This window comes from Argopecten irradians, chromosome 12, assembly GCF_041381155.1.
Source record: "Argopecten irradians isolate NY chromosome 12, Ai_NY, whole genome shotgun sequence".
In the NCBI taxonomy this organism is placed as follows: domain Eukaryota; kingdom Metazoa; phylum Mollusca; class Bivalvia; order Pectinida; family Pectinidae; genus Argopecten; species Argopecten irradians.
The window spans coordinates 17,910,189-17,929,518 of record NC_091145.1 but is presented as its reverse complement, the minus strand read 5'-3'; the positions used below and the strand labels follow the sequence as shown (position 1 = coordinate 17,929,518).

General features: G+C 36.5%; 1 protein-coding gene across 2 annotated transcripts; it reads right to left on the bottom strand.

The window, feature by feature from the left end:
• Nucleotides 1-2,596: 2,596 nt before the first annotated feature.
• LOC138336252 (contactin-like) lies at nucleotides 2,597-19,225 on the bottom strand. Of its 2 annotated transcripts, XM_069285665.1 has the most exons (17): nucleotides 19,194-19,225; nucleotides 18,090-18,146; nucleotides 16,874-16,968; nucleotides 13,784-13,869; nucleotides 12,913-13,058; nucleotides 12,095-12,208; nucleotides 11,379-11,705; nucleotides 10,603-10,704; nucleotides 10,027-10,260; nucleotides 9,214-9,319; nucleotides 8,501-8,685; nucleotides 8,016-8,282; nucleotides 7,182-7,475; nucleotides 6,614-6,777; nucleotides 4,510-4,627; nucleotides 3,772-3,933; nucleotides 2,597-3,220 (listed from the first exon to the last, which is right to left on the bottom strand). In XM_069285665.1, the coding sequence occupies exons 2-17, from the start codon at nucleotides 18,142-18,144 to the stop codon at nucleotides 3,018-3,020; spliced, it is 2,658 nt and encodes an 885-aa protein (XP_069141766.1). In that variant the 5' UTR covers nucleotides 18,145-18,146; nucleotides 19,194-19,225; the 3' UTR covers nucleotides 2,597-3,017. The 2 variants fall into 2 exon arrangements, with proteins under 2 accessions (XP_069141766.1, XP_069141765.1); XM_069285664.1 differs by lacking the exon at nucleotides 19,194-19,225 and having other exon boundaries at nucleotides 2,598-3,220; nucleotides 18,090-18,325.
• Nucleotides 19,226-19,330: the final 105 nt, after the last annotated feature.

The window sequence follows — 19,330 nt, the reverse complement described above, 5'->3', positions numbered from 1 at the left end:
CATTTTTTTTAAAATATTTTTTTCTTCATTTTCGTTTTTAAGTTACTCATACAACAAAAGAATTTTTTTTATATTACTTTTTTTACATCACATTAAACACGAGGCTGACAAAATGTTGATATTAGTTTTTTTCTAAAGAAACATTTCTAGCATGTCATTTTGATCAAGATTCTCCAATCAACCCAGATATGATTATTTACGATTTACATATATGTATAAATGTAGGCAGACAAAATTCTACAGACTGTGATTAATTATTTTACCAGATAGATGGCAATTAAGTAATTTACCATAAAACTTAAAAGGACAATTCAGTCTAAGAGAACATTAAAATCTGTACAAATATCGGAAAAACCCAGTTCTAATAGAAATTAGATCAGTCGGTTTTACTTTGATATGCCAGAAAAGCCCATGGTGGTGAAATGCATGTGAAATATTCAAACTCGTTCGCTGTCCGCCATTACACATTGTGGTTGAACATCGTGTATGCCGAACCCTGTCCCTTGCTCGTAAAGTAATGCACTTTTTGTCTAGAAGTGCTCAAATCGCTCTGACAGTAGTGTGTTTACCTTATTAGGTGAATTGCCTTGCCTAAAAAATCATTTATCACCTCCTCAGTGGTTATGTAGTTCATTTGTTTAACGTGTGTGACTTTGGCTCGAGTATGGGTACAGCGTACATATTGTACCTGCTTAATCTTATTGATCAACGATTTGTAATTACAACAGTTTCAATTAAAATACTAATCAATGAAGTGGAATTTGTCAATATTTTATGTTATGTTTCTTAAGAAATGTAGAACGATACATTTATGCCATATTTTGCTTCTTGGTTATGCAATAGAATTAGCCTGAATGAATTGTCCCTTTAAAAAAATAAAAATAAACAGGCGGGGATGTACCAATTACAATAATGTAAAATATTTGAAATTTTAAAGGACAAAATTGTCAATTTTCAAGGGCTGTCAATCTTTGTATGATGAAATAACTGTCACTTTTTCACTTATAAATCCTTGGTTGTTATATATAATGGTATTGTCTTTGCATATTTCAGAGTTAGCCCCCTCGTGGGTAGGTATCAATTGTTACATCATTATTTTGTGAGCGCAATTCTCATCATTTTCTCCAAAAAGTCTGACGATACGCTCGCAAACATATAACATCATAATCAATACCAACCTGCAAGGGCAGATAACTCTGTAATATGCAAATACGGAATAATATACAGTACATGTATATACTTTTTTTTTATATATACAAGATATCTTTTATACATGTGTACATTATACTTAAGACATCTAAATAATCTGCCATGCAATGCATATCTAAGAAGTACATATGCATTGCTGTGGGATTACTGTTTTTGTTTATTTGTGAAAATGTATATTAAAATAAATAACAAGATTGAGATATATCTACTATAGTATTTATTTAGAAATATATAAGCATGCAATTTCAAATAAATGGATTTCAAAATTGTAGGAATGCATAATGTTTCCAAACATTTACATTATACTGATTGCTATAATATATATTGGAATTTCTTTTCACAACCTGTTAAATAATACATGTAAAGCCTCTTTTTGTGACAATGTTTACTGGTAAAATGAAGAGCATTTTTCAACAAATATTGGCAGGAGTAAACAATAGCGTATGCAACATGATTGTTATTTCAAATCATTCTCTCAATTTGCACTTTACCCTGACTAGTGATACAAAATATAACATTTTATAGATAATAACATTGCATATAACATTCTATTACAGATTTTGATGTAAAGATTGAATTTATTGATTTGTAGAAAGGATAAAAGACACAATTAATCGCCCTGTATCATGCATCTGAGCCCATCAGTTTCATCAACATTCTTTAACTGTATGAATTTCTTAAAAAATCTCCATAGAAAAATTAGCATTACAGAAAATAAGAGGAAAATCTGATATTAAGGCACTTTCCTTAAATGTTGCAATATTTTTCTATGGAGAATTTTAAATGCTGAAGGAATAACTTTGCTTCACAGAAGCAAGTGGCTATGTTAGGCAAGTTTCAGCCAAATTGCACTGGTAGAACTTGAGAAGTAGTTCAAAATGTGTTTTCAAGTTGGCGGCTGTGGTGGCCATCTTGGATTTCAGATCGTTCTAAAAAATAAGAACACTTTGTGGGGACCATGTCAGGATCATTTCATGCAAGTTTCAGCCAAATCTCACTGGTAGAACTTGAGAAGAAGTTCAAAATGTGTTTTCAAGATGGCGGCTGTGGCGGCCATCTTGGATTTCAAATCGTTCCAAAAAAATAAGAACACTTTGTCAAGACCATGTCAGGATCATTTCATGTAAGTTTCAGCCAAATTGCATTGGTAGAACTTGATAAGAAGTTCAAAATGTGAAAAGTTAACGCACGGTGGACAGGGGACGACGACGGACGAAACATGACGACTATAGGTCATCCTGACCCTTTGGGTCAGGATGACCTAAAAATCATAGCCAACTTGTTAAAATCATTCCCTTGTGTGTGGTTGTCACTCATATAATTTCAAATTTTAAGCGTCTAGATGAATTAAAGAGCGCATAAGCACTACGTAGTAATGTAAACGTTCAGATGAGCATGATTTGTGAAGAAAATAAGCGACATGAAAACATGGTCGTTTTTAATTGTACGGTTTGACTGGTTGGACCTAGTTGTTCGTTTATTAATTTTAGACGGACCTGGTGATTTTATATTGTTTTCAGAATAGCCTTGACAAAGCTCTCACAGGTCTGTATCAAAAACTGCAGGTCCGTCAGGATTTATACATGAAATAATGACTTTAGCAACGGTCGAACCGATTGTTCCGCATAAACGAAAATGGCCAATGACAGCACAGAGAGGACACACGATCATAAGCATTTGAAGGAAATTTTTATATGAAACTTGTTTATACATCAAGGAAAAAAATAATCGATTTTAATCGATCTTTGATTGGTTAAATGAAACTGATAACCAACCATGAAATTTCAACCGATTCCCAACACTAACGGTCAATGATCCTTCATTATACAGTAGACACTGACACACACAACATCAACAGCCAGCTTACCTGTAGGTCTACTAGGAGTACCAAATCCGTACTGGTTGACGGCCAGGACCCTGAACCTGTAGGCCACACCTGGTTTGAGGTTATTCACTAACGCTGATCGTTTATCAGAGTCCCCAGATATGACAGCACTAGGCTGGGATACATCTGGCAAAAATATTTATACATCAACATATCATAACATCCAATTACTGCTGCACATGCAATATATATATACTTGGCAATAACTTGGTATACACTGTATAGACATGGGGCAAAGAAGCAATTCAAACAGCGTGGACAAAATATTGTCAAATTTTCGAGGTGATCTGCCCTTTTTAATTTATCATGACACAAAATTTAATTTATCATGACACAAAAAAAAATAAAATAAAATAACATATTAATGACAGTCACAAAATGTTCATAATTATTATTGCGGGGACGTGATATTTTTGCAATTTTGCGGGACATTACTATGATCACAAAAATTTGATACGGGAAATATTGAGAAATGATAGTATCATATAAACTCAAAAATTATATTTCAAAGTTATTTTCATCATTTTTTGTTTAAATCACTAATAATTTGATCCCTGTAGATAACTGGCTTTACGGTAATACAACCAAATGTATAATTATGTATTTTCAATAATATGAAGCAGCAAGAGAAACATAGATCATCATTTTATCATCCTTACATCTTTGTCCATACTTACTGCTTGTCTGTAGCTGCCATTTTGACGAGTAATTTGTCTGAGACTCGATCATGTAGAAAGAGATAGGGCCACCATTACTCTTGCCGTCTGACCATATGATCCTAGCGGAGCGAGGGCCTGGAGGGGGGACATTATAAACTCCAGCTGGTTCCCCAGGGGGACCTGCATACAAATTGACCAAACACTTTATACACACATTTTTATAAATACTTTGTATCTGTCTTTATTTGAAATGTCTTTTATTTAGCAAAATTTCACAGACATGTCAAATCACCTTATTTAGCTAGAAATTACTGTAAATGATATAAATGTCCAATAAGAGATATGGTAATATGGTAGCTATTGTTTTGATCTAAAGATATCAAAAGATAATGTAACTTACTCGTACTAACTTATAGTGTGATCCCACTGGACAGAATCAAGACAAATTAAAGCACAAATCCATACTGTGATATAATCACACCAACCAAATGAAAAATAACGATTTTTCGGACAGCACAGCCAGGTCAAAATTACACAGCAGGACTAGACTGAGTCTATCATCAGTAACCAGTTAGCTGGTTTTTTAAAGCCTCCATCTAGAGTTCAAATGGTAACATTCATGGTTCAAATTGGCAATTCAGGTTACTATATTTATATTCTCTCCTGTTACACTGGTAAGCAAGGTGAAAAACATGGAGACCCACATAAACTTTCAATTCGTTCACACTATATCTAGTCAATACACAATATACTAACCTTGTACTGTTAATGTGTTTGAGGCAAAATCTTGGTCAACTGTAGTCTTGGCGACACATGTGTACTCCCCCTGGTGGCGGAACTGAGCTCTACGGACGTACAGTCCTCCTTTACTTCCCTACAGAATCAACAAGAAACTCTGATAATTAGAGTTATCTCCCTTAATTATTCATTCTTGATATAATACTATAAAATTACTTATTGTAGTGGTAGTTTTGTTTTAGTGCTTTTCTCCCGGTCTTTGAAGGACTAATTCAAGTACAGCGCTAAATTGTGCTAAGGGGTATTTCCAGTATTGAATCGCTAAATTGCGTTAAATAATATCTTCGCTACTAAGTTGTCATTTATAGTTTAAAATTTGACTGCTAAACTAAGTACATATATAATATCCAGACTAATTGAATAAACCAGTATACTGTCACATGCAATTTATTTTAGCAATTAGTATTTTCAAAGGCTATTTAAATTTGCGATAATAAGAAGTAGAGCATTTTACCAGTAAAACAAGAGGCCCAGAGGGCCTGTATCGCTCACCTGGTTTGTTTTTTTTGAGTAATTCTGTAATTCAGTAATAAGTGATTCAAAAATTACAAAGACTCTTACAATTAGAAAAAATAGCAAAATTGACTCCATGATTTGTTTAATTTTGAATCCCAACCATATAATGATGCTATAGATACCATACGTATATGCTATCCAATACATAGTTTCAGAGAGGAAGTAATTTATATGAAAATAGTAGCCTTATTAACCTTTTTGGCCCCGCGCCTAAGGCCCCGGGGGTCAGCCCCATCATTTGTACAATTTTGAATCCTCACCCTATAAGGATGCTACCATTGCATTATGAGTGCTATCCCATGCTTAGTTTCAGAGAAGAAGTTGTTTATATGGAAATAGCCAAATTGACCCCTTTTGACCCCACCCCTCAGGCCCCCGGGGGGGGGCCCATCCCCATCATTTGTACAATTTTGAATCCCCACCCTATACAGATGCTACCATTGCATTATGAGTGCTATCCCATGCTTAGTTTCAGAGAAGAAGTCGTTTATATGGAAATAGCAAAATTGACCCCTTTTGACCCCACCCCTCAGGCCCCCTGGGGGGCCATCCCCATCATTTGTACAATTTCTAATCTCCACCCTATAAGGATGCTACCATTGCATTATGAGTGCTACCCCATGCTTAGTTTCAGAGAAGAAGTCGTTTATATGGAAATAGCCAAATTGACCCCTTTGACCCCGTCCCTCAGGACCCCGGGGGGTCAGCCCCATTATTTGTACAATTTTCAGTCCCCACCTTATAAGGATGCTACCATTACATTATGAGTGCTATCCCATGCTTAGTTTCAGAGAAGAAGTCATTTAAATGGAAATAGCCAAATTGACACCTTTTGGCCCTGCGTCTCCGGCCCCTGGGGGGTCAGCCCCATCGTTTGTACAATTTTGAATCCCCACCCTATAAGGATGCTACCATTGCAGTATGGATGCTATCCCATGCTTAGTTTCAGAGAAAAAGTCATTTATATGGAAATAGCCAAATTAGCCCCTTTTGGCCCCCCCTCAGGCCCCTGGGGAGTCAGCCCCATCGTTTGTACAATTTTGAATCCCCACCCTATAAGGATGCTACCATTGTATTATGAGTGCTATCCCATGCTTAGTTTCAGAGAAGAAGTTGTTTATGGAAATAGCAAAATTGACCCCTTTTGACCCCACCCTCAGGCCCCTGGGGGCCATCCCATCATTTGTACAATTTTGAATCCCCACCCTATACAGATGCTACCATTGCATATGAGTGCTATCCCATACTTAGTTTCAGAGAAGAAGTCGTTTATATGGAAATAGCAAAATTGACCCCTTTTGACCCCACCCCTCAGGCCCCTGGGGGGCCAAAGAAATCGATTGTTGACAGACGGACGAACGCCGGACGCTGGACGCCGGACGCCACGGTATAGCATAAGCTCACCTTGGTCCTTCGGACCAGGTGAGCTAAAAATTAACAGGCGAAATTAAGCGACAATAACCTAAATACATTCAATCAAAATGTTATAGAACATTCAGAGATTTTATGAAAAGATTTGACTAGGAGATGACCATGTGAGTCTTACCGTCTTGTAAGTGCTGTCACGTTTCATATCAATATCATGTCCGTTGAGTTGCCAGGTATAGATGAGGTCAAGGGTCGGGTCAAATGATGCAAGACATGGAATGAATACAGTGTTGTTAACGACGACATCCCTCTTTGCTGGAGGTACACTAATGAATGTCCTGGCTGTCAAAATCATCACATCATTATTTATCAATACAATGGTTAATAAAATATCCAATATTTACTGAAATTGTAATTGATGTAGTAAAACTGAAAATATGTAGGTTTTAACCTCTAAATCACTGACTGTAGAAATCATAATGGCCTTATGAAAATAGGCATAATAATTATTAAAGTAACATCAAACTTCACATGAAACCTTTCATATATGTGTACTCTTTAATCAAATCTGAGGACAAAAAGTAACAGGTATTCTTTACTAAATACATTCTTCAGAGAATTATCCTAATGAAATGGAGTAATTTTCCATTACTTTAATTTTTCTTAATCTTCCACTTCGAGAAAAATGTGAGAAATACTTTATTCTTCTCTATACAGAATTATGTTGTGAATCTGTTGATACATACAGAGTATTTCTAGGTAAGTGTTGCTCATAGCCGACCCTAGAACATTCTCCACCTTGCAGGTATACAACCCTTCGTCCGTATCTACCACGTTGGTGAGGTACAGGTCTCCGTTGGCTAGCATGCGAATCCTTGACGTGGTATCCCCTTCCGTTAGACTCATTTCATTGCCCCGATATAGCCACACAAACTTGGGGTAGGGAGCTGCTTCGGGTTTACATGGAATAGTGACATTCCCCGACTTGGCCGCCATCATGGAGGAAGGAAGTGGAGACTTGTTGAATGTTGGCGGGAACTCTTCAATTTCAAAGAAAGCATTACACATTAATACTTGTATGCAATACAAAGTGATATGTTCAATTAGTTATGGCGACCACTTAAGGCCATCTTGCAACTTTACGACCTTTTAATTTCTAACTCAAGTTGAAGTTGCGAGATCGCAAGGTTGTGGGGTGAGAATACAAGATCAACACCCTTGTAATCTCACCTCTCAACCTTGCAACATCGCCTCACCGGCCACCATACTTTATTGGATGATACAATTGGAATGGTCAGGAAAGACAGATTAATAGACCTGTGAGATGCCTGAAGTGTTGGGAAAGAGTTGCGAGATCGCAAGGTTGTGGGGTGAGAATACAAGATTAACACCCTTGTAATCTCACCTCTCAACCTTGCAACATCGCCTCACCGGCCACCATACTTTATTGGATGATACAATGGTCAGGAAAGACAGATTAATAGACCTGTGAGATGCCTGAAGTGTTGGGAAAGAGTGATAGACAGGTTTTTAAGACAGGTGGCTTCATGGGAGCAACATAATGAGACATGTGACCCTACCTAAGACCCGGAGCTGTGCTGAACTCATGGTGGTGCCATGGATGTTATAAGCGCCACATTGGTACATGCCACTGTGCTTTTTCTCCAGACTCGGTATGACCAGTGTATTCCTGATGACAATGATGTCCGTAGTGTTAAGGAGAGGCTGACCGTTCTTGTACCAAGTGTAAACAGCCAGGGGATTAGATAGTGTCTCACAGCGCCAGGTCAGCTGTTTACCAACGTCCACATGCTGGTTTTTCAGAGGGAGAGTGAATAATGGCTTGGCTGCAATAATAGAAAAGATAACGAAAAAAAAAAATGATTTTTTTTGTTTTGCGGTTGCAATGGAAACATGAACAGAGATGTGTTGATTCTATTAGCAAAATACTAAAAAGATGAAACCTTCCATCTGAATCAATTGCCAGATAAATATGTCCTATCCTTCAGCTGCAGTTATGAACATGCCCTATTACTTAACCAATTTGGCTGTGTGAAAAGCTTACATTCAATATACAGTGTAAATGTCTTGGTGTCATATGTGTTGGTTTTCCTGCTCCTTACAGTACAACTGTAGGTCCCCGAGTCAGACAGCCTAGAGTTGACGATGGTAAGGACACGGTTACCATCGGATACGGAGAAACGTTCATCCTGTCTTCCAGGCGTAGTCCAAGTGTACAGAAGTTTTCCGCTAAAACAGAAAAAAAATCCTGGATAAGGTTTGATGTCTTAAACAAATGAAACAAAATCATCATCAATATCAGTGTAGGATTTGTTATTTATTATCTACTGATAGATATGCATTATAATCCAAAAACATACTATATTGCATAGGGCTTCAAATTCGCGGGATCAATATTTCACGATTTTCTCAAACGGGGCACTTCAGTGGATTACTATTTGCTCAACTTCGCAGCTCATCGATTCCGAGACCTCTTTTAACTATAGTTTTCAGGTACGTCAATGGATTCTGAATTTGCATAACATTTGAATAACATTACCGTACCAAATGAATAAGCTAAAAGCAAAACAACCCAAAATAGCACAATAGACAAGACCCTAGTCTAAACCTTGTCTTAGCTACCACCTCTGTATATAGACCACCTGCTTAATAAGACCACTTTTCTAGAGCCCCAAATGACTAATGTGACACAATTCAACCTCAGGTCTGACTGTATTTTCAGTGTAAATATTTAATGGGTCACTATAAAGTACTTACGAGCCGTAGGCGAAACATTCGAGATTGAGTGTCCGTCCAGCTGTAGGTATCCTTGGAAACACCTGAATAAAACTGTCCTGTATCTGTACTGCCGACTCAATGCTAGCTGTAAAAGTTAGGCAGAAATAAATCAATTTCAAGAGAACAACCAACATGGGTAAAGTACAGTTTTCTATCAAAAGTCAAAACTTCCTGTGATTCTGACATCATATTTTGAGACCTCAAATTACAGGAAGGTCATCTGGGACTAATCTACAATAAATTGTACTTTACCTAAGTGGTTTTGGTATCTCTAAACGTAAAGAATACACATTACTTGGAGAAGGACCGGTGAATCAACAGATCCTATGGTGAACTATGAAAGGATTTGTGCTACAATGGTATCTAATATAGTATTCTATTCTAGCTTCAAGATATCATTATCCTTGTCAAATACTTTTGAGTTTTCACATTTGGTCATATAGTTCTCTGTATGGCATGTTTTGTAACAGACGATTTGTTGACCTGGGACTCTTGACCGTCTTCCTTCAGATTAAGTAAATTTCTTTCTTGACTGGAATTCCATACCTTTTCTATACATGTATTCATTCAATTAAGAAGAAGATAAAAGAGCAGCAGTGGACCAGAATTAAATCGAGACATGGGGGCACATAAGATTCTTGCACATATATGACCAGAAGATAGCCAGAAAGTAGCGAGATTGAGTCATTTTGGTTCAATTTACAATGCCATATGATTGCATTGTATACTTCAGCAGTGCCAAAATCAAAATTGACCAACAATCTTCAATACTAACTCTATCACAAGACTTACGTTGAGGTATGACATCGAGATGGATTTCCCTACTGATTCGACTAGGAACTTGTGCTGAGCCGACATAATTACGCGAGTCCTTGGGACTGGAGAGCGTAGCGATACAGTAGTAGTCACCATCATCACTGCGAGTCACTTCAGAGAAATACAACTTCCCGTCCTGGGATATAAATATGTATGGATTCACATCGGTAATGATGAATTCATATCCTCTCTTCCACAGGTATGTAATACCTAACAAGAGAAAAAAATATGCATAATTTTTACTATGTTTAATTAATTTAATTAAGCCTACTTTTTTTAAGAATTTGTTCAATGCACTGATTCTGAAATACTTCCAAAACCAGCTTGGAAGATCTAGGAGCAGAAGACAACATGTGTTGTTTTGTTATAATTGTTGTGCAAACATGTAAATGACGCCGCGCAAAATCTCCCACTTTGTACAATGCTTTGGTGGGAGATCTCCCACTTTGACATCTCTGGAGTGTGGCAACCCTGCCAATAAAAAGAAATTTTTCGCGATAAGGGGAGGTAATTAAATTTATCATCCGAAAGACAGCTTGAGGCCATACTTACCTACTTTTGACCGACTCTTTATACCAGGACATTCAAGTATAGCTCCACTGAACTCGTCAGGACGAGTTGGGGCTCTGTCAACATTGGTAAAACTTCCCAAGACTGAAAAACAACACATTTGTATATCAAGAAAGCATTAATACACAAATTCAGAACTTAATGGTTATTTCATATGTTTTAGCTGGAATAGAAATGTGACTTTATAATTTACATTTGACATCAATACCAAAATTTAAACATCCTAAACTTTGGTTTGTTTTTGGTTTATGATATATGAACTGCAAGATGCATTTAATTTTATAATTTAAGGATGTGCCAGGTTATGGAAGTGGCCAGAAAAGCTGGAGTGCCTGAAGAACAAGAGACCCAGAGGGCCTGTATCGCTCACCTGGTTTGTAATGTCAAGTCATGTTCTGAATACAGGTTCATTGTTTCTTTTCTGAAGGAATTTGAATATTTACCTCTTATTTACCTATTGGGCCCCGCCCCTCCTGCCCCTGGGGGGTCAGAGCCAAAATTTATACAAGTCTGTTCCCCTTCACCCAACGATGTTTGTGGCCAAATTTGGTCACAATCCTTGCGGAACTCTATGACTAGTAGCGATTTAAATTAAATTTTGAAGGACGGACGGACGGACGGACGGACGGCGGCAGGACGGACGGACGGACGACGGGCCATGATATAAGCTCACCGGCCCTTCGGCCAGGTGGGCTTAAAACCATTGACTTATAAAACACAGTCACACACACACAGATCCTAAACACATATATACCTACATGCAAATGACAATAGAACTGGAGCAGAAGTTATTTTTCCGTATCTATTTTCAGCCTCGCACTGATATTCTCCTGAATCCTTTCCCTCTGTCGGATCTTGGATGGACAGGCGGCCGTTGGTCAGCGTGTATCGGGCATCAGTTGTTGCAGTGATTATGAACTGTGAGGAATTCCTGGTCCAAGTATAAGTTGGTTGGGGATACCCCTTGGCCCCACACTCCATAAACACAAGTCTCGTCTTACCCAGTATCTCGGTGTCAATCGGGTCAATGTACATCTGTGGGCCCCTTGGTACCAGGTTAGGATTTGCATAGGAATTTCCATAGGCTGCAAACGTAGTGAAATACATATACATATTACAGGGCCTTTTCTTGAAGCTTTTCTAGGGCCAATTATCTGCCCAATACCCAATGGAAATTCTCTCTTTATTTTTTTTCTTTCAAAATTCTGAAAAATCAAGTTTGCTCCTCAAAATTTCTATCCAATTTAACTGATTAGCTCAATTTGGTGGTTCTATAGAAGAGAAATCCTTTAACATAATTTGGCTGTACATGAATTAGGGCTTCAAATACAGCATGTACAAAGTACAGTACTGCTAAGTATGCTTACAGTATATATTCATAAATTTTGTTGCAATAAATAGGTTTCCTTTTGATCACTTACTTGTATTTTATAACATCAACCTAATATGTTTTTTAACTTTGTTATAAACTTACAGAAGTCTCTGTCATCCTGTATAATCCGATATACCTCCTTCTGGGGAATCTCACAAATAAAGCTCAGGGAACGTGTGCCATCCGTTCTCGTCCATCCAAAGTTCTGTTGTGTTACTAAAAAAAGACAAAAAAATGATTAAATATAAGAGTAATGTCACTTTTATTCTTTTAGAATTAATTTTTCTATGTGTTTATACTAAATCCAACTTTCTGATTGGTCAATTCTTTTTGTTCATACTTCTAGGTGACCTAAAAATCTGATGATGGTGCCAAAACCAAAGATCATCCTGACGTCGCAACAGAGACATCAGCATTGCATGCTGATTTGGAAAAATAAACCCTGGGAAACCAGACAATACTGGAGTCCATTCCATACTCACCAGTGGCCCTGAATACGATACTGTAGCCTACATCCATACACACCACAGAAACCATAGACAATATTGGACCCTACGTATACATCCATACTCACCTAAGAAATCAGACAATATTGGAGTTTATTTCCATACTCACAAGAGACACCATAGACAAATTTGGAGCCTAAATCCATACTCACCTGAGAATTCATAGACAATATTGGAGTCTACATCCATACTCAACTGAGAACCTGTAGAATACTGTAGCCTACATCCATACATACTTGAGAGCTCTTGACAATATTGAAGTCTACCTCCATACTCACCTGAGAAACCATAGACAATATTGGAGCCTACATCCATACTCTCCTGTGAACTCTTGACAATATTAGAGCCTACCTACATACTCACCAGAGAACCCATAGACAATATAAAATTGGAGCCTATACATCCATAACTTACCTGAGAAACCATAGACAATATTGGAGCCTGGTGTAAACATATCGTTGACATTGCTCCAGTAGTTCAGGTGATCAATCACCGCTCCAGTGCTCTGCCAGACGAACACTCCACTGCCCACATATATACCACTCGTAAACCATAGGTTCCTGTAGAATTCAAATGTTAACAGCTTCTGTACATGACTAACCCATAGAAAATAGTGTGCTGAGAGGAATCATCAGTGTGTAAATTGCAGTCTCCTACAGGGAAGTTTATCTATATCAATTCTTAGACAACAGATTTTTAAAACTGTTAATCTCAAAACTTGTACACTCAAAATCACAGACAAACTGTGGGAATTCATGAGTCATATTCTGTTTTTGCATATTACAGAGTTATCTGCCCTTGCAGGTAGGTGTTGGTTGTGACGTTATGTGTTTGCAAGTATAACGTCATAAGTTTCGGGGAAAATGACGTCAATTGCGCTCACAAAACAATGACGTAACAAGTGATACCTACCCGCAAGGGAGCTAACTCTGCAATATGCAAAGATGGAATACATGTACCTATGATGGTTAAGGTTTAAGATAGAAGCCTCAAAGTCATAGCTGGCTCCCAAAAAGGTCAGGGTCAAAGCTTGTAACCTCAATGTCAAATCTACATCAACTAAATCACCCAAATCTTTAAAAGATCAAAGTCAAAGCAGTATACCTTCAAGTTCATAACTACCGGTAAATCAATTCATACAACACAGGTTTAGAAAGGTTATGGTCAAAACTAAAATCTGGTCTCAAAATTCAAAGCTACATCAATTTAAATACCACTGGTTTCCAAGATATCTGAAATAGCAATCTATCTGCATCATAGGTTGACTTGTATACAGTGACTTTACCTGCTATGATCTGTCTGACTAAGCCAGTTTTTGATATACCCATCCTCAGACACAGTCTCAACACTTAGTAATGCCGCTCCATAGTCCTGGGTTTCAATGAAAACAATTGTTACTTTAACATCTTTAAATGAAAGGTCAAGTTAAAAGCACTATGCTAATATTAATTGTACAAATACATAATGTACTGTATAGCTGGCTATTTTCACAGGACAAAATTTTCATGATTTAAACTAAAATCAAGAAAATAAAATTTTCACAATTTTCAGTTTTTGCTACCTAGATTTAAGAGTTCATTCTCCACTAATTTGCATGTTTTCAGAAATGAAAACATAAAATATGAAAATTGAAAACAAAGTTATTATGTATTGTTATTTGTTTGGCAAATATCTCTACTTTTTAAATCCAAATGGGCTGGCTCCTATCTTTACCCAAAGAAAAGTTATAATTGTTACAGTCAACCATCATATTTTGGGAAATAACAGATACGTGACTTTGTTAAAATGAACTAAATTGAGGTTTGTCATTAGAAATGCCACAAAATATACACTTTAACTGAATTTTTGCTTTGGTTTTGGACTTTTCTTTCTATTCAAAGCCATTTGTCCGTCTCGAAAGCAACTTGTCTTTATCAATTGCAGTTATGAAAAGTTCATTTGTGAATATTGGTTTGTATAATTCATAAGTGTGTTCAAATAGTTTCATTTAAAAATAGTACCAAAGTATTTTGTTTATATATTTTTCCTTATTATCAAACAGTACCTTTATCTGCATCAGTACATGTCAATAATTTTGTATTTGTATAAATCACAAATTACTGTATAGGACATTAAAATCCTGCTTTAAACAGTAACGTATATGTTACAACATACTTAATATATGACTGTAGAAATCTGACAGGATTATTATGTTTTTCTGTTTCATAAATTCGTCAAAATGCATCAAAGAAAACGTACTTTTCAGCGGTTTCACTTCTCTGCAATACTTTAGATGATTTTTGCCTAAATTAGCAGCGATAACGTATCTGTTCTCTTGGTATATGTCTTTATGAAGTATTAGAAAATAAACGAATTCAATAACACGAATCTGCTTCAAAACTTGTAGTCAAAACTACAACATCGAAATTATCAAACGATAGATCAAAACTATTGAAAGCGGCGTCAATGAAGAGATGATTATGTTTGTACCATATTGGTAACGTATCTGTCTACACGATTCGCATTGACTGCGGATGGTTTCAGTGTTCTTGCCATTTAATTGGGAAAAAACGACCCGCACGGCTGATAACTCAGGATAAGCAGTTCGTCTGATATTATTGGCAAACGAAACCTCATTTGTCCTTTGTTGATGTTTTTTGACATGAAGAAAAGGAATAATTCATTCTCATTGTCCTCGCCTTCCTTCACCTGAAAAACGTATCAGTCTCCGTCATACTTGATTGCCACAAACAACCCTAAACTTACATTTTCTGACCATATCTAGTCTGAAACAAATTGCTACAAATGAAACCAAGTTCACTCAAATTAAGGTTTACGTACAAAACTACAGATCCGTTACCAAATATGACAGATACGTTACCAAATAAACAGATACGTTATTTCATGTTTATATATCACATTACCGTATCATTAGTATAACAAACATTCTAACAATATCTGGCTATAAAATGTATTTGAATTAGTCGATGTAACAGTATTTTTATTAGTTTTACACTAAATATTAGAGTTAACGGTACATCTTTCATCAAACAGATACGTGATCTTTTATACCAGATACTTTACTATTTTGATATGTGATTTATACATTTAACAATTAATCATATACCTAATAGCTTAATCAATACAGCTAACTAGGGTTAGAAATCACGTGATTATTATCAGAAATGTATATATATGCTACTATGTACAGGTATATACTAAAGAAAAGTAAAGGTTTTTCTTATTTCGAGTTTCCCAACACTGGCAACACAACGATTCTTCCCGCTTGTAAACTATTGACAAACTCTCGGACACTTGCCACGTGGTTAAGCTAATTTCGAATGTTTTATGACAAGCGTGAGAATTTCTGTCGATATGGGTTTTTTCAATAACGTATCTGTCGGTAACGTACTGACCGACACTAACCCCTCTCATCATTTAAATGACACCGTGTGACTTGTCGACCAAACCACAAACATTGTAACACTTAGTATTATATACTTTTCAAACTGTGATGTGAATTTATCTCTGTGGGAAAGTGGCATCTTAGGTAATCAGGTACATAGTAGTAACGTATATGTTGATGGCGTTGCGTAACATGTATATTTTCAAGATTAGATCGCACCTGTCCATTTAATTGTTAATGGATGTGTCCTTGTCATAAAGGTAAAAGTAAGTATACATATTAAAGTTCATTATCACGAAAAAAACGTGGACATTTGATGAAACATTAATTGTGTACATGATTTTATTTGTTTGTAACGTATCTGCCAGCATAGTTTGTGACAATGATAAAATGAGTTATATAAAAAATATCTAAGCATTTTGTGTGCCAATACTTGTCTATTCTCATTGCGTATGCTAATATCTATGATATGATAGGAAAAAATGTAACATTTACCCATTTCCTTAGTCACAGTTGATTTATGAAATACATTATAGCTTAAGAGGACAGTCGAAATTCGTCACGAGAGCCATATTTAATGTGATGATGAGAAAAATCTTAATTGGTCAGAGGAACAACACTTGATTATTTTCGAAGATCAATCAATATATTTTACGTGTGAAACAAACATGATATACAAACATGATTTTTAAGTCCCGATATTGATAGAGGACACTTAATAATGGAATTTGTACATTTAGTGGAGAATAGATTTAAGAGTATACAAATCCAACCATTTCTCAATATTTCACAGATCAAATTTTCGCAATCAAAGCAATGCGGGGCAAAAATAACCAGTTATACGGTATTACAGTCTGAAATTACCTGATAAATGCAATTTTATCCTAAAAGAATTAAGTTGTATGTACAACTCCCTATCATTGTATGTTGTATACTGTCCATCAACAGATGTTTTGAAATATTATTATTGATAATACTTATTATAATTACCTCACATAGTTCCTTGGCCGCCACAAATGTTTTTTGGGGATTGAAGACGAAATAATAGCAGCGATCTTCATGAACAAACCAGTTTTGTGGACAATCTGAACGTACAAAAGTACATACAGTAATTAGTTACATCTGTATCATTCCATGTTTTATATACTTTAGATCTATATAAACCAATTTATTACCGTGTATACAATTATTTCAATATTTTGCATCTTTATTATTTCAACATATTCAAAAATACATAATTTGTGATCAAGGGCTCTTACTGACTAATCGTGTTTTGTAGTGATGTATACATTTTATACAATTACTAATGTTAAACATTTGATTTCGTGTTTGAGCTCTCTAGCAAAAAAATGTGTACCGGTATTTTCGAGAAACATTGAAGTACAAAGTACAAGTTAAAAGTATATTATCAGTAAAATCTGTATCATTTCTTGTTTAATTTTCTGAGATTTTTTTTATTATTATTATTGGTTTTAGTGGATTCAAGTCCTGTTAATAGCCATTAAGGATGGAAGAAAAACCACCGACCAGTGGTCAGTACCCGGAGCAGGCTGGTCAGTACCCGGAGCAGGCTGGTCAGTACCCGGAGCAGGCTGGTCAGTACCCGGAGCAGGCTAACAGCCAGGGTCATTTAAGGATGTACCAGGTTTGTTGGTGGAGGAAAGCCGGAGTACCCAGAGAAAAACCACCAACCAGTGCTGTGGTCAGTACCCGGAGCAGGCTGGTCAGTACCCGGAGCAGGCTGGTCAGTACCCGGAGCAGGCTGGTCAGTACCCGGAGCAGGCTGGTCAGTACCCGGAGCAGGCTAACAGCCAGGGTCATTTAAGGATGTACCAGGTTTGTTGGTGGAGGAAAGCCGGAGTACCCAGAGAAAAACCACCAACCAGTGCTAGTGGTCAGTTCCAGCAGGCAACTAGCTGCCCCACATAGGATTCAAACACGTAACTCACAGGTGGAGGAATTGCGGTCAAACATGTAACCCACAGGTGGAGGAATTGCGTTAACATGTCGAGACATCTTAACCACTCAGTCACCACAGTCCTTTCACTGAGTAAACTCGCCAGGAAAGATGACATGCAAATGTTTATCTTTTTATGACCATATAAAATTAATTTTTTAAAAGTCAATAAAATACATAGGCTGTCCATTATTACAGAATTGAATCACCAAAACTTTAACATCAAATTTACATACATGTATAACTCACCATTAGTTTGTCCCGAAACTGGACCAGCCATCAGCAGGACAAGTATCCACAGCATGGCTGCATCGCCTTAGTGGTAAAAGTCCTGTTGATTTAGAATTGAAATATTCAAAGATTGTAAAGCAAAATCTCTGAGAAAAACTGTGTTTACCAGCTTCATCAGAAACACATAAGTCACAACTCTATTGTTTCATTAGATTAGCAATACGTAAGTTGTGGGTTTCCCATGATGGTTTACAAATTGAATGCAAGAACATGTTAAAAGTACCATTTGCTTGCATAATTCTGCATTATACAAAGTGACCATGCATTTAATTCATTTAATATATTCAATTCATGCACATCTGCCTATGCAAACACCTACACAAGACTTGATCATACCAGAAACTAAATAGTGATATTCAAGAACATTTCCATGTGTTTTTTCTTACTACCAACATTATACATGAACATACTGTTGACAGGAAGCTTTAGACATTAGGTTATCTAAACATGTACGTAAAGTATAATGCCAATCAATGTACCCTACTACCGTCAATTTAAAGACATGCATGTACACCCTCCCACATGTACAATATATATGTAACATGTTGTGGTGTGTGAATGTCAGTATATTTTGGGAGGCTGAGGTTTCTGGTCATAAACACTAATTTGTTAATTGTTTTAATCAAAATATCATTATCATTATAATTTTATCAAATACCGAAATTTTGTGGATAATCCGAGCTGACGATACTTGTTTTTTCCCTAAGCCTATTTGCTGATAAGTAGTTTCAGAAGTAAAAGTTCCCGTCCTAATTTATCGTTTTTGTATAATAAAACCGCAAGCTAACAATGCTTTATGAACTTTATTTCTTCGGATGTGCATGCGACGTGAAACTGATAAAAAATTGAGAAAATAAAATCAATACTCTATTTGAAATAAAATATAAACAAGCGATGACTGTTATGGCGAAATATTCTCGATGCAGCATTGAAACTTGTGGCAATATGATCATATGAACTTTTCGCGCGCGGGTTTCGTTAGGGGATAACTTTATAATCTTTATTTGCTTAAGCTGTGGCGTAGCTGGTCGATAATGCTACCTGTACAACTGGGTCATTTACCTGTATTTTAAATCGCTGATAATGGCGGCAGGCTGTGTATATAAAATCATTCACCTATGAAATCCGAAGCAGCGACGCCTGTTGTACAGGTAGATAGACTAGGGGAAGTAACTCTTGTTTAGTACATAAGTGTACAA